Source organism: Argopecten irradians, chromosome 5 (genome assembly GCF_041381155.1).
Source record: "Argopecten irradians isolate NY chromosome 5, Ai_NY, whole genome shotgun sequence".
NCBI lineage: Eukaryota > Metazoa > Mollusca > Bivalvia > Pectinida > Pectinidae > Argopecten > Argopecten irradians.
Window position 1 is genome coordinate 1,500,013 of NC_091138.1, and position 17,502 is coordinate 1,517,514.

General features: G+C 37.2%; 2 protein-coding genes across 6 annotated transcripts in view; one reads left to right on the forward strand and one right to left on the reverse strand.

Moving 5' to 3' along the window:
* LOC138322614 (protein NDNF-like) overlaps positions 1-3,561 on the forward strand; it is a 121,007-nt gene extending 117,446 nt beyond the window's left edge. For all 5 annotated transcript variants that reach the window (XM_069266592.1, XM_069266591.1, XM_069266593.1 and 2 more), the window contains one exon: positions 424-3,561. In XM_069266592.1, coding sequence (XP_069122693.1) covers positions 424-1,718 — 1,295 coding nt within the window. In that variant the 3' untranslated portion in view covers positions 1,719-3,561. The remainder of the gene's footprint in view (positions 1-423) is intronic.
* The window catches only part of LOC138322617 (fatty acid synthase-like), a 381,340-nt gene that overhangs the window by 206,188 nt on the left and 157,650 nt on the right, over positions 1-17,502 (reverse strand). The window lies entirely within an intron of this gene.

The window sequence follows — 17,502 nt, forward strand, 5'->3', positions numbered from 1 at the left end:
ATTTTTAGTTTTCCGGAACACTTAGTTCTTAACTACTGTAAAGCTTGAATATATTATATCGTCAATATGATTTTAGCACTAGTACACACGAACTATCAGCACTAACTACGATTGCGGTAATCATCAATGTTCACCTCGTGTTCAAATACAGTAGCAAGTACAGCAGTCACGCTGACCTGTTCCAAATTGATTTTGTGCTACGAAATGATATAAGTATTTCTGTATAATTTCATATATTTTATTCGTCAAACGATTATTTTTCATACTGGCATATTCTAATAGCTTTAAATTGAATTTGATGACATAATATTAATGTAAAAATAATTCATTTTTAGATAACAAAGAAAGAATAAACTTTATATGTATGGGCATTTCAAGACCTGGAAATATGATTATTATATCTGGGTTGTTTTTTTATTTTAGAACAAGGCGGGCGTCCTTACTACAATTACACTGGAGCAGGGAAGCATACGTTCACGCTGCATGGAAAGTTAATCTTCAAGCTATCCCTCAGAGCCCTAACCAGTGACACAAGGGTCCATTTCTTTGCAACGAAACAATCCAATTCTGCTGCCTACCCGGCACTTCCCAGGGACTACAAAGTAGAGGGGGCGGAGGTGCAGCGTAGACGGATATCGGTGTCGTGGAAGGCGAGTCCGGAGGAGACTCCCTACGACAATATCATCACATACTGTGTGGCCATTAGTAGGGGTAGGTCCTACCCTACTCACTGCTCCCTCAACGCTCATTTATATGGAGACAGTTATATGAAACCGCCTGTAGGCGCGGGATTCGGATTCGCAAAGGAGAAAAAGAGATTCCGTGAGATGGAAAGGAGAGCGAGACCTGTGAAGGCCGCGAAACGGGGTCAGATAGTATATAAATGTATAGGAAGTCGTACGAATTATATTTATACACGGGCAAAGCCCAATACTAAGTACTTTATTGATGTTTATGTCATCAATAACAATACTAATCGCACTAGTGCATATACTGGATTGGAGTTGAAGACAATGAAAGGGAAAAAAGTGAAAAGTCTCAAATATAACAAGCTTAATAAAGTAACGTTAAGTCGACCCAAACAAAAGGAAGTTCTCAAGTTTAAATTGACATCTTTTACAAGCAAAGTGTTTCTTGCCATACATGCTTGTAGAGGAAAGGTCAAATTCCAAGTGATGCGGAGGGGAAAAACAATAGTGAACACTCGAGTAAGGAATATAAAGAAAATGACTTTACGGGACCTAGAGCCGGATGATTATCTTGTGAAAATAACTAATTCACGGAAAGGAAGGCGTAATGTACGAGTGTTTATAAGCAATAGTAGTCAAGTGTTTCAACAGTACCCAGACCTACCTAATGACACACGGGTACATGTGTTCGAAGAACAAACCACTTGTAACAATGTGACGATCGCCTGGGTAGAGGAAGGCCAGCGTCAAACGTACTGTATTTACAAGAAAGAAATACCAGTAAGCCCCAAAAAGAAGAGGCGGCGAAGTAAAGATTCTTGTAAAACATCAATTGTAAAAAGTAGTGAAAAAATAATATGTAAAAAATTTAGTAGAAAACATAGGGTTGGTAAGAAAGGTGTTACAACCTATGAAATAACTGGCTTAAAGCCGGATACAGCCTATCAATTTGACATTCTTGTTAGTCGGCGGAAAAGGAATTCATTGCCGTACCAAAGTGTTGTTACTCAGACAAGTAGTGAGTGTTGATCTATTCAGTGAGTGTGTGCGGCGTGTATGGTATATGATAGGTAGTCTGAATGTCGTTATAAGGAGATCTGTGATTTTGCTACTGGACGATGACACTCTGATGTCTATCGTATTAACCTTGATCATCTCCTCCCTGCTACACTCACTTTGGCGGAGAGTGGAGACAATAAAACAGGTGTTTTACGGTATTTTGACCAAGTCGAGAAATACAGTATTTGTTACTTTTAAAACTTTTTTTATCATTATAATTTGCTGATGTGGACAACTTTCGTTAATTGGGCAAACTGATTTTGTCTCAGATAATTCGTTACTCTTTCAAAACGCCCTCTGGAAAAGTATTTTAAGTTCCCAACAGTTAAAGCTAAATTTGATAAATGCATAATAAGACTATATATATCGCCTTTTTGATTGGAATGTATTTGTTATATTCAGCTATATTATCGTGATATTTGGCACTAGAAGACGAATGCGATATTGACAGTGAGGTTTGAGTTTACCCCCGATATGTTACTTTTGCCTCTTATCTGAGTACGGTTGTAACATTCCGAGCCCCTGGTGTATGGGAGCTACTGAGTTGATAAAAGTAAGTAACAAACTCGATATAAACGGTACTAGCGAAAAGTCCCTTTGACGTTATGTTCTATAAATTATGGGATGTATCTCGAGCCTCGTTCTGAAAGACTGGCTCCGATTGATGATATTGTTCGAATTTTGTTCAAAATTGATGACGTAATTATTGGTTATGTGTGCAATACATGTTATAAACACCCTTAATATAGTATCCAATCAAATGGAAGTAAGATTTCATCATGGTACAGTGCCCATCAACAAGAACTGTACACTAAGTCCATGGTCAGTGGTACCTAAAATCCCTATTTATCTTGTCGTGAAAGTAACAGTGGCTGCCTCTTTCAGATGCGGAGAAAAATGTCCATATTCAATGTTGTCAAAACACTTTTTACATACAATGTGGTATCATATGATAGGGTATATATATATGTTGATCACAATGTCGGTTACCATGTCATTTAGTACAAAATCTGTGTTCTGTTGGCTAGTATTCCTAATACAACATATTCATTTACATATATTTGTTCATATATATTGATGAAATACTGTCTACATTGTATGAAAATACATCGTAGTTATTAATTGTAACAGTTCATACAATACTACAATGTACATACAAATAGTATTTAAACTTCATTATAATTACAAATGATTCCATTACAAACCGTGAGTTAATGAGAAAATGCAAGCCCATCAATACATTATCGTTCCAACTTTCCATTAATGTTGATCACCATCACTTCTCCTTCCTCGCTTTAGTGATTACATTCTGTATATTATTGTCATTCGATTTTTAAGAACAATTTTGCTCTAATTACCAAAATTCGTCGTGATTTTTGATCTCGTTGTCTATTTGCGAATATCAGTAGTCCCTGTGTGAGAGAAAGCATTTACAAACCAAATACGCATTTTATTCTGTAGCTCCTTCAAAGTATCGTCCTATTACTGTACTATCAATTATTAACATTCGATTTGTTTTGTTTTCGATCACGCGTTTTTATGTTATAGATCATTGAGTTGAGACAACTTAAATGGCATATTTAAATCACGATGTTGTTGTATTAGGAGAAACAAAGTGAGCTAGCGGAACCACTACTATATAGACATTAGCTTGTACGCCATTGGACCGACATGAATTTCACCGACAACGTGTTTGCAAATATTTATCAAGCATTCTAATTTATTTCTTACACATGGTGTCAACATATGCTAATTAAGTTTAGACATCATTGCCACTGTTGATATTAAATTAATTCATATTTGTTTAAATAATTGAGATTGTCTTTGAGTGTTCATTTTTATTCCGTATTACCAACATCAATATTGTATCATTCGGGAAGCTGCAGGAGAAAAACTCCGTGTCCATTAAACTTTTATCCTGCTCACAACTAAAAAATAACTTGAACAACACTGCGCCGATTTTATCCAACATAAAGTCAAAAAGTACAAATCAGCTATAAAAAGATTTAATCTTTTAACTGCCCTTCAAATATTTGAAAGACATCCAAATAAAAGATAACTCACGAAGTGAGAATTTGAGCAGAAAAAAAGTTTCATGAATACGAGATCACCAGTTACAGCGGATAACATTTTAATTGGACAACACAAGACAGGATCCCGTACATTTCTCTATATGTCATTGCTTGAAATTGTGGCTATAGTCTTACTCTGACTACAATAATGGTCTCTACCGTCAATCTAGGTCATATCTCTATCAAATCTTACACTGCAACCATAATGGCGGCTACAGTCAATCTAGGTCAAATCTGTATCACATCTTAAATTGATAACAATAATGGCGGCTACAGTAAATCTAGGTCAAATCTATATCACATCTTACATTGACAACAATAATGGCGACTATAGTCAATCTAGGTCAAATCTATATCACGTCTAACTGTGACAACAATAATGGCGGCTACAGTCAATCTAGGTCAAATCTGGTTCACATCTTACACTGACAATAGGTCAGTTTTTCTCGACCGCCGAGTTCATACCTTTGATATTATAATATATATATATATATATACATGTATACTGCTGGTTAAAAATTTTCACGCCAGGCCCCTGTGGCTGCTACAGTCAATCTAGGTCAAATCTGTATCAATCTTACACTGACAACAATAATGGCGGCTACAGTCAATCTAGGTCAAATTAATCTGTATCCATCTTACAATAACACCAATAATGGCGGCTACAGTCAATCTAGATCAAATCTTTAATCACATCTTATCTGAGATCTAGGTCAAATTGTATCACAGCTTACATTAACAACAATAATGGTGACTACAGTCAATCTAGGTCAAATCTGTATCACATCTTTACACAATAACTAACAATAATGGCGGCTACAGTCAATCTAGGTCAAATCTGTATCACATCTTACATTGACAACAATAATGGCGGCTACAGTCAATCTAGGTCAAATCTGTATCACATCTTACACTGACAACAACAATGGCGGCTACATTCAATCTAGGTCAAATCTGTATCATATCTTACATTGACAACAATAATGGCGGCTACAGTCAATCTAGGTCAAATCTGTATCACATCTTACATTGACAACAATAATGGCGGCTACAGTCATCTAGGTCAAATCTGTATCAATCTTACACTGACAACAATAATGGCGGCTACAGTCAATCTAGGTCAAATCTGTATCACATCTTACATTGACAACAATAATGGCGGCTACAGTCAATCTAGGTCAAATCTGTATCCCATCTTACACTGACAACAAAATGGCGGCTACAGTCAATCTAGGTCAAATCTGTATCACATCTTACATTGACAACAATAATGGCGGCTACAGTCAATCTAGGTCAAATCTGTATCAATCTTACATGAAACAATAATGGCGCTACAGTCATTCTAGGTCAAATCTGTATCATATCTTACACTGACAACAATAATGGCGGCTACAGTCAATCTAGGTCAAATCTGTATTATCTTACATTGACAACATAACGGCTATCTCTAGGTCAATCTGTTCAATCTTGACAACAATAATGGCGGCTACAGTCAATCTAGGTCAAATCTGTATCACATCTTACTTGACAACAATAATGGCGGCTACAGTCAATCTAGGTCAAATCTGTATCACATCTTACACTGACAACAATAATGGCGGCTACAGTCAATCTAGGTCAAATCTGTATCACATCTTACACTGACAACAATAATGGCGGCTACAATCTATACGGTCAAAATCTGTATCACAATCTTACACTGACAACAAACAATGGCGGCCTCAGTACAATCTAGGTCAAATCTGTATCACATCACATCTTACCAGCTACCTTCTATACAGGACAAAATGAACAACAATAATGGCGGCTACAGTCAATCTAGGTCAAATCTGTATCACATCTTACATTGACAACAATAATGGCGGCTACAGTCAATCTAGGTCAAATCTGTATCATATCTTACATTGACAACAATAATGGCGGCTACAGTCAATCTAGGTCAAATCTGTATCATATCTTACACTGACAACAATAATGGCGGCTACAGTCAATCTAGGTCAAATCTGTATCACATCTTACATTGACAACAATAATGGCGGCTACAGTCAATCTAGGTCAAATCTGTATCACATCTTACATTGACAACAATAATGGCGGCTACAGTCAATCTAGGTCAAATCTGTATCACATCTTACATTGACAACAATAATGGCGGCTACAGTCAATCTAGGTCAAATCTGTATCACATCTTACATTGACAACAATAATGGCGGCTACAGTCAATCTAGGTCAAATCTGTATCACATTTTACACTGACAACAACAATAATGGCGGCTACAGTCAATCTAGGTCAAATCTGTATCACATCTTACACTGACAACAATAATGGCGGCTACATTCAATCTAGGTCAAATCTGTATCACATCTTACATTGACAACAATAATGGCGGCTACAGTCAATCTAGGTCAAATCTGTATCACATCTTACACTGACAACAATAATGGCGGCTACATTCTATCTAGGTCAAATCTGTATCACATCTTACACTGACAACAACAATGGCGGCTACAGTCAATCTAGGTCAAATCTGTATCACATCTTACACTGACAACAATAATGGCGGCTACAGTCAATCTAGGTCAAATCTGTATCACATCTTACATTGACAACAATAATGGCGGCTACATTCTATATAGGTCAAATCTGTATCACATCTTACACTGACAACAATAATGGCGGCTACAGTCAATCTAGGTCAAATCTGTATCACATCTTACATTGACAACAATAATGGCGGCTACATTCTATATAGGTCAAATCTGTATCACATCTTACACTGACAACAATACAATGGCGGCTACAGTCAATCTAGGTCAAATCTGTATCACATCTTACATGAACTGACAACAATAATGGCGGCTACAGTCAATCTAGGTCAAATCTGTATCACATCTTACACTGACAACAACAATGGCGGCTACATTCTATACAGGTCAAATCTGTATCACATCTTACACTGACAACAACAATGGCGGCTACATTCTATATAGGTCAAATCTGTATCACATCTTACACTGACAACAATAATGGCGGCTACAGTCAATCTAGGTCAAATCTGTATCACATCTTACACTGACAACAATAATGGCGGCTACAGTCAATCTAGGTCAAATCTGTATCACATCTTACACTGACAACAATAATGGCGGCTACAGTCAATCTAGGTCAAATCTGTATCACATCTTACACTGACAACAACAATGGCGGCTACATTCTATATAGGTCAAATCTGTATCACATCTTACACTGACAACAACAATGGCGGCTACATTCTATATAGGTCAAATCTGTATCACATCTTACACTGACAACTAATGGCGGCTACAGTCAATCTAGGTCAAATCTGTAACAATAATGGCGGCTACAGTCAATCTAGGTCAAATCTGTATCACATCTTACACTGACAACAACAATGGCGGCTACATTCTATCTAGGTCAAATCTGTATCACATCTTACACTGACAACAACAATGGCGGCTACATTCTATATAGGTCAAATCTGTATCACATCTTACACTGACAACAACAATGGCGGCTACATTCAATATAGGTCAAATCTGTATCACATCTTACACTGACAACAATAATGGCGGCTACAGTCAATCTAGGTCAAATCTGTATCACATCTTACACTGACAACAATAATGGCGGCTACAGTCAATCTAGGTCAAATCTGTATCACATCTTACACTGACAACAACAATGGCGGCTACATTCTATATAGGTCAAATCTGTATCACATCTTACACTGACAACAATAATGGCGGCTACAGTCAATCTAGGTCAAATCTGTATCACATCTTACACTGACAACAATAATGGCGGCTACAGTCAATCTAGGTCAAATCTGTATCACATCTTACATTGACAACAATAATGGCGGCTACAGTCAATCTAGGTCAAATCTGTATCACATCTTACACTGACAACAACAATGGCGGCTACAGTCAATCTAGGTCAAATCTGTATCACATCTTACACTGACAACAATAATGGCGGCTACAGTCAATCTAGGTCAAATCTGTATCACATCTTACACTGACAACAATAATGGCGGCTACAGTCAATCTAGGTCAAATCTGTATCACATCTTACACTGACAACAATAATGGCGGCTACATTCTATACAGGTCAAATCTGTATCACATCTTACACTGACAACAACAATGGCGGCTACATTCTATACAGGTCAAATCTGTATCACATCTTACATTGACAACAATAATGGCGGCTACAGTCAATCTAGGTCAAATCTGTATCACATCTTACACTGACAACAATAATGGCGGCTACAATCTAGGTAACGCACATCTTCATAAACAAAAGGTCAATAGTCAAATCTGTATCACATCTTACACTGACAACAACAATGGCGGCTACATTCTATCTAGGTCAAATCTGTATCACATCTTACACTGACAACAACAATGGCGGCTACATTCTATCTAGGTCAAATCTGTATCACATCTTACACTGACAACAATAATGGCGGCTACAGTCAATCTAGGTCAAATCTGTATCACATCTTACATTGACAACAATAATGGCGGCTACAGTCAATCTAGGTCAAATCTGTATCACATCTTACACTGACAACAACAATGGCGGCTACAGTCAAGTCATATCTGTATCACAATCTGACATCAATAATGGCGGCTACATCTTACAAATCTGACATCTTAACAACATAATGGCGGCTACAGTCAATCTAGGTCAAATCTGTATCACATCTTACACTGACAACAATAATGGCGGCTACAGTCAATCTAGGTCAAATCTGTATCACATCTTACATTGACAACAATAATGGCGGCTACATTCAATCTAGGTCAAATCTGTATCACATCTTACATTGACAACAATAATGGCGGCTACATTCAATCTAGGTCAAATCTGTATCACATCTTACACTGACAACAATAATGGCGGCTACAGTCAATCTAGGTCAAATCTGTATCACATCTTACACTGACAACAATAATGGCGGCTACATTCAATCTAGGTCAAATCTGTATCACATCTTACATTGACAACAATAATGGCGGCTACAGTCAATCTAGGTCAAATCTGTATCACATCTTACACTGACAACAATAATGGCGGCTACAGTCAATCTAGGTCAAATCTGTATCACATCTTACATTGACAACAATAATGGCGGCTACAGTCAATCTAGGTCAAATCTGTATCACATCTTACACTGACAACAATAATGGCGGCTACAGTCAATCTAGGTCAAATCTGTATCACATCTTACACTGACAACAATAATGGCGGCTACATTCTATATAGGTCAAATCTGTATCACATCTTACACTGACAACAATAATGGCGGCTACAGTCAATCTAGGTCAAATCTGTATCACATCTTACACTGACAACAATAATGGCGGCTACATTCAATCTAGGTCAAATCTGTATCACATCTTACACTGACAACAATAATGGCGGCTACAGTCAATCTAGGTCAAATCTGTATCACATCTTACATTGACAACAATAATGGCGGCTACATTCAATCTAGGTCAAATCTGTATCACATCTTACACTGACAACAATAATGGCGGCTACAGTCAATCTAGGTCAAATCTGTATCACATCTTACACTGACAACAACAATGGCGGCTACATTCTATATAGGTCAAATCTGTATCACATCTTACACTGACAACAAAATGGCGGCTACATTCATTAGGTCAAATGAAACAAAATGCTACATCAATTAGGTCAAATCTGTATCACACTTACACTGACAACAATAATGGCGGCTACAGTCAATCTAGGTCAAATCTGTATCACATCTTACACTGACAACAATAATGGCGGCTACAGTCAATCTAGGTCAAATCTGTATCACATCTTACATTGACAACAATAATGGCGGCTACAGTCAATCTAGGTCAAATCTGTATCACATCTTACACTGACAACAATAATGGCGGCTACAGTCAATCTAGGTCAAATCTGTATCACATCTTACACTGACAACAATAATAAATGGCGGCTACAGTCAATCTAGGTCAAATCTGTATCACATCTTACACTGACAACAACAATAATGGCGGCTACAGTCAATCTAGGTCAAATCTGTATCACATCTATCTTACATTGACAACAATAATGGCGGCTACAGTCAATCTAGGTCAAATCTGTATCACATCTTACACTGACAACAACAATGGCGGCTACATTCAATCTAGGTCAAATCTGTATCACATCTTACACTGACAACAACAATGGCGGCTACATTCTATATAGGTCAAATCTGTATCACATCTTACACTGACAACAACAATAATGGCGGCTACATGTCAATAATGGTCAAATCTGTATCACATCTTACACTGACAACAACAATGGCGGCTACATTCATCTAGGTCAAATCTGTATCACATCTTACACTGACAACAACAATGGCGGCTACATTCTATATAGGTCAAATCTGTATCACATCTTACACTGACAACAACAATGGCGGCTACATTCAATCTAGGTCAAATCTGTATCACATCTTACACTGACAACAATAATGGCGGCTACAGTCAATCTAGGTCAAATCTGTATCACATCTTACATTGACAACAATAATGGCGGCTACAGTCAATCTAGGTCAAATCTGTATCACATCTTACACTGACAACAACAATGGCGGCTACATTCAATCTAGGTCAAATCTGTATCACATCTTACACTGACAACAACAATGGCGGCTACATTCTATATAGGTCAAATCTGTATCACATCTTACACTGACAACAACAATGGCGGCTACATTCTATATAGGTCAAATCTGTATCAAATCTTACACATCTACAAACAACAATGGCGGCTACATTCTATATAGGTCAAATCTGTATCACATCTTACACTGACACAAACAATGGCGGCTACATTCTATATAGGTCAAATCTGTATCACATCTTACACTGACAACAACAATGGCGGCTACATTCAATATAGGTCAAATCTGTATCACATCTTACACTGACAACAATAATGGCGGCTACAGTCAATCTAGGTCAAATCTGTATCACATCTTACACTGACAACAATAATGGCGGCTACATTCTATATAGGTCAAATCTGTATCACATCTTACACTGACAACAATAATGGCGGCTACATTCTATCTTCACATTTTTAAAAATGGCGGCTACATTCTATATAGGTCAAATCTGTTACATTACTATGGCGGCTACAGTCAATCTATATAGGTCAAATCTGTTATTACTATGACTGAATGAAATAACTGAAATATAGGAACTAATTTTCGTGATGTCATGGAGAAAAAAACAGTATTAAGCTGCAGTCAAGGGCGCGCTTTTTCTGAATGGCTGTTGTGCCCAAATAAACATCACGACAGTATAATTTTGACGGCAAATAACACACGGTAAATGATTTTATCCAGCCTCAGACAAGAATCTCGTATTCCTATTGGTTAAAATAACGTCACGTGATATCCACTATATAGTCGTATTAGGTTAGTAGAAATCGTATTAGGTTTGGACGATAGAGTTATCGTTCTTTGCCCCTAACGTCATTAGCAACAAGATGGCGGTCAAGTAATATAACGCTTCGCGACGACGGCAATTAAATGATATGGAGACAAAATGTTTGAATGATAGTGCTGATGACCACTTTCAAAGCAAACCGAAATCGGCAACACTTATTTAGGATTATTTAACTGAAATGGACCATGACAACGCATTCGAGTCTTCAATGAGGTGAAAATTGTTAAAGTTTGAGTGGTTTTGGTTTCCATACATAATTTAATGCATTTTGCAGTTACTTCATCGAAAGGATCTTCGACGAGATAAATTCGTTACACAGTTTGTTAGTGATCTAATACGGAAAAATATAGGGTCTAAAATAAACATGTATGTATCAGGCGAGGCGAAGCCGAGCCTGATACAATTTCATTTATGACCCAAGATTTTTCCGTATTAGTTCACTAATAAAACTGTGTAACTAATTGTTCAAAGAAAATATTGTAAATATAGAGCAGTCAGTAAATTTACCTTGTGCTCCATTATCATCCCATAAACTAAGCAAGGTAACAGGTTAATCCTTCATTAAGCATTTAAGTACATGGTGTAATTCAACGAAAAAGTAAAGTATTTTTTCTATTGTATTTAAGTTTTACACACAGTTAAACCCAACCGAATGATTTAATAGTTATGATTGACGATAAATCCACCATCAGTAACCCTGAGGTACATAATTATCCCACAAACGTGATGTACAATACAGAAACCTATATATGTAGTTCCGTAGGTGACTATCATTTTACGTGTACTTTCCTGTAACAAAGTGCAACAGAGAAGTCTATCCATGTTGTAAATAAACGTAACATCGTATACACAAATGTGATAACAGTCTTCTCTTCAAAAAAACTATCAAAGGATGATGTTTAGATGAACGTGTATTCATTTTCATTTACACTTTTTAAAATCGATGTATATATTTCAGGGCACGTAAAAAGGTCCCCTGAGCCGTTACAGCCCCTTGAAGTCCGGGGGACTACAAATTTCCAAAATTTATCTCTATATAACAAGTGCCTGGATAGGACCAAAAATTTATATTTTCAGTAGCATTTTTTAAATTTTTTTGAAATTGCTTATTTGGCGGGATTTTAACAATGTGTCGATCCTCTTTGAGTCCAGGGAAACATTTTTTCTGATCAATTGTTTTTACATTAGTACAACCAGATTATTTACGCTGTTCAAGAGTAAGCGTTTATCTTTACTAGGTTCTGGTTATTAAAATATTCGGATAGGGGAATAGAGGTAAATCTATAAACCCCTAGTTCTGCATAGGTATCCCGGGTTCGAATTCTCCCAGATTTACCTCTATTTCCCCTATTGGGCCCCGCCCCTCCTGCCCCCGGGGCAAAATTTTTACATTCATGCGGAACTCTCCATGACTAATTGGGCCCCACCCCTCCAGCCCCCGGGGGGCCAGAGCCAAAATTTATACAAGTTCTGTTCCCCTTCCCTCAAGGATGTTTGTGGCCAAATTTGGTTCCAATCCATGCAGAACTCTATGACTAGTAGCGATTTAAAGGATTTACCTCTATTTTCCCTATTGGGCCCCGCCCCTCCTGCCCCCGGGGGTCAGAGCCAAAATTATACAAGTTCTGTTCCCCTTCCCCCAAGGATGTTTGTGGCCAAATTTGGTTACAATCCATACAGAACTCTATGACTAGTAGCGATTTAAAGAATTTACCTCTATTTCCCCTATTGGGCCCCGCCCCTCCTGCCTTTGGGGGATCAGAGCCAAAATTTATACAAGTTCTGTTCCCCTTCCCACAAGGATGTTTGTGGCTGATTTTGGTTACAATCCATGCAGAACTCTAGGACAAGTAGCGATTTAAAGGATTTACCTCTATTTCCCCTATTGGGCCCCGCCCCTCCTGCCCCCGGGGGATCAGAGCCAAAATTTATACAAACTCAGTTCTTATTCTCCCAAGGATATTTCTGGCCAAATTTGGTTACATTCCATGCGGAACTCTATGACAAGTAGCGATTTAAAGGATTTACCTCTATTTCCCCTATTGGGCCCCACCCCTCCAGCCCCCGGGGGGGGGGGCAGAGCCAAAATTTATACAAGTTCTGTTCCCCTTCCCCCAAGGATGTTTGTGGCCAAATTTGGTTACAATCCATGCAGAACTCTATGACTAGTAGCGATTTAAAGGATTTAACTCTATTTCCCCTATTGGGCCCCGCCCCTCCTACCCCCGGGGGTCAGAGCCAAAATTTTTACAAGTTCTGTTCCTCTTCCCCCAAGGATGTTTGTGGCCAAATTTGGTTACATTCCATTCAGAACTCTATGACTAGTAGCGATTTAAAGGATTTACCTCTATTTCCCCTATTGGGCCCCGCCTCTCCTGCCCCCGGGGGGCCAGAGCCAAAATTTATACAAGTTCTGTTCCCCCTCCCCCAAGGATGTTTGTGGCCAAATTTGGTTACAATCCATGCAGAACTCTAGGACAAGTAGCGATTTATAGGAAATGTTGATGGACAGACGGACGGACGGACGGACGACAGACGACGGACGCCTTCGGGCCAGGTGAGCTAATAATGCAAACAAGCGGGTTTTAATGGTGTGGAGTTCGACATCCAACATTTTACATTAAAAAAAATCGTTCGGACTTTTTATATTGTGTAGTTTGACATACGACTTTTAACTGCCATTAGTCAACAACCGGATTGTTTTGCAGCTCGATATTTAAAATTCACAGTTTTTCTAATTTTTACATCTTGAAATTCGAATGTCTACATTCAATATTCAGAATTTGAATGTCGTGTATCTCAACATTCCACATTGAGGAAAATAATATGTAAACAAAAATGTCGTATACCGAGATACACGAAATAAAAAATTCAAAAGTAGTAGAAAGTTTCTGAAATTATGTGAATATTGAATTCCAATGTCGAGTTGTATAACATTCAAAATGTGAATGTCATGTGTCGCATTTAACAACATTAAAACGTCCGCTCGCTGGCCAGTGAAAGCGCGTTATAATGACTTGCTTGAATGCTGGTTTTCGTATCTCATAATTATGTTGAGCTAACTTCACACAACTGAATTTTTCCAAAAGTGAGTGGGCGAATTTCGTTTTATCTTAGCTTCACTGTACAGCCTAACAGAGGATTCTACCAAGTTTCTAATCATACTGCAAGTTACCCTTATACTTCTCTCTTTAACAAATCTGATGACAAAATGAGTATTGTGTAATTCTTTATCAGTTTCCATTCTATCAGTTCTCCTGTGACCACATATTAGCATGGTTTGATGCACAAGTCGATTGCTGGCCTGTATTTATCTTAATGTGTTTTATAAACTACAACCTATCGTGCCAATTAACCTGATAGTTTAAGGGTTTGTTACAATACCAGTTTGATTGGTGTTTCGTCGAGAACTTATAGGTAGGTTTAGGATTGTGTTATAATGTCCTTCTTGGTCGAGTATTAGTGTGAGAGGATGAATCTTAATATGCAGCTTCTGCGATGAATTTGATGATAAAATCTTTAGATCGTTGTACCTTCAAACCTAGCCCGAGTACGGTGTCGGCGAATTCCATCTTTTCATGTAGTAGTGCACTCTTGCCCTACACCAGACATCTATCTGTTTAAATGTCTAAGTCTGGTATCAGGACCACAGTATCTCGGGCTACTTCAAACCATGAAACGATTTTTTTTTCAAATTGGTAAAATAAGTGAAATCGTTCGAAGATTGAGTCAAGGTCATTTATCATTTGTCAAGCATCCTGCTGGATTCAATAAACATTGCTCCTTTCCGTCACTGATGAATGTCGAATTCGCAAGATTAAACGAACAATGCAGGTTTAAGTAGAACTTAACATTGTGGGGTATACATATCCTGTCAGATTACTTTTGAAAAAAACCAGCTTTCGTCAACAGCATCCAACAAAATCATGTCAACTCCGTACAGAAACACTTATCGAAAAAGTAGTTCGTTTTCTCATTTGTGGCAGATATCGTCAGACCATTCAAATCACAACTTCAGCTGAATATCTTTGTCCTTTTCAATTGAAAAAACCAGTTTTATCTGTTGTATGACCTGTGTAACTTGTAAACAGTACATTCCAACAGAAGTTTAAATGAGAATTGTCTTCTTATATCTTTTACAATACAAGATTGGAAAGAACAATACGGTGTTTCCAATGTGCGTGGGCGAATATCATTTATCTTGGCATCACTGAATAGCCCTGCTGAGGATTCCAACAAGTCTCTATCCTTGTTATAGATCTTATCCTCTACGTTAAGATGAACATTTATTCGGTAAAGCACTTTGTTTTCTGCCTTTTTTAAATCGAATAATGATATATCATCATGCTATGACCAATTTAGAAATCTATGTACAATGGTTTGTTACAACATATTTCAGTAAGTCGCTTGTTATTTATTATGTATTATTACTATCTTAAAAGATAAGTATTCAGAATCAAAGTGCCAACGCTAGTCATAGATGCTGTGATTGAAGGATCCAAACCAAATAATAAAGAAATTGGTTTTTCATTTAAATATTTAATTTAGTATACTTTAAGTGTGCAGTGTTGAATTTCGGAGTTTAACAAAATATATTTACAGTATACCGTATCTATTTTATGATATTTAAAGTTTTTCAAGATTAATAAGTTGAATTACTCATTTTCCTGAAATAACTGTAATAAATTTTATATCTAAATTATTTCTGAAATAACAATTTCGACACCAATGAAACCGTTCAGAATCTGAGTATCATTTTTTATAATTCTTTTTTAATTACTAAATTATCAATTTCATCAATGTCTCTTCAAAGACAAAAAATAATAAGAAAACATATCCGTATCTTAATATCCACTTAACATTGAAGAATATTTTCGGGAAAATATAACATTAGAAATATTACCATTTCCGGACATGTTTTGGTTTCCTTTTTAGAAAACTTACATGGGTTGCTTTGACGACTTTTGACTAATAAATCATGGCCAGATACTTTTGCCGAATAAAAGGTACATTATTTCATTACGTATATCACTCGGATTTCTTTTAAATTCACAAGATCGCTAGCCGTTAACATCAAGAAAACTTCATGTAATGTACCGGACTTTAGCAAGTCTTCGTAAGCCTAACAGTAACTGGTTGGCGATCGCGTGATATTATCGTGCAGAACATTAATTATACAGTGAGTTGTGCTTTGCCGACTTTTGACTCATGATAAAACATGGCCATATACTTTTCCCAAGTAAAGGGTACATTATTTGGTTACTCATAACACTCAAATTTCTTTTGAATTCATAAGAACGCTAACATCAAAAAAACTTCATACAACACATCGGACTTAAGCAAGTCTTCATAAGGCTACCGTACATTACACGGCAATATAAGTTTATTTTTTACTTTAAAATACTCGTACATATATAGATCTATATCATCATTATATTTTGTAAGTTTATGTTGATAAATTTTGTACCTTTCCCCTTTCAACTCCCAGTGACAGACACATACTCAAAACTATTAACTTTTACTGCGCAATAATACAGTGTATCATCGGATATAGTTCGTCAATGCAACCAACACAAAAAACTTTATAAGCGTTATAAGAACTTTCTTTTGTAACCTTCCAAACATTTGATTACAGTAATCGATCAGTAGCATGAATTACGTAAAATTTAAAAAAGCATACACAATCCATAATCCACCGAAAGTCTGCCGCGGAGGAAGACAGCGAAGAAGGCGTTGTTCGTGATTTTCGGGAGACTACTATCTCGGAGTAATACCAATATCATAGAGTCCCAACGGAACACTTAAAACACTCCATCCATGGTGTATATGTATGTACAAATTCAATGACTGTGGTTTTGAATATTGGGGTTTTATTTTTCATACTATCAAGTATTAAGTGCAATGAACAAAACAATTTTTAATTTTCATCGCGGAGTGGTTTCATTGTTCTGATGTGCACAGGCTCGCCGAGCGTACCTAAGAATGCTGTTTCACAGCATCAAAAAGTCAGCAAGATACCGTATTGATAAACTAGAATATTTTCATTTTTTTGTGGTCTGTTTTGAATTTGTCAATCTGATAAAAATACAAATCCTAATTCTCACTCGGGTTGATAGAGGATCTGACAACATCCCGCGTTCTGATGGCCTTTATACTGCCTGTACATCAGT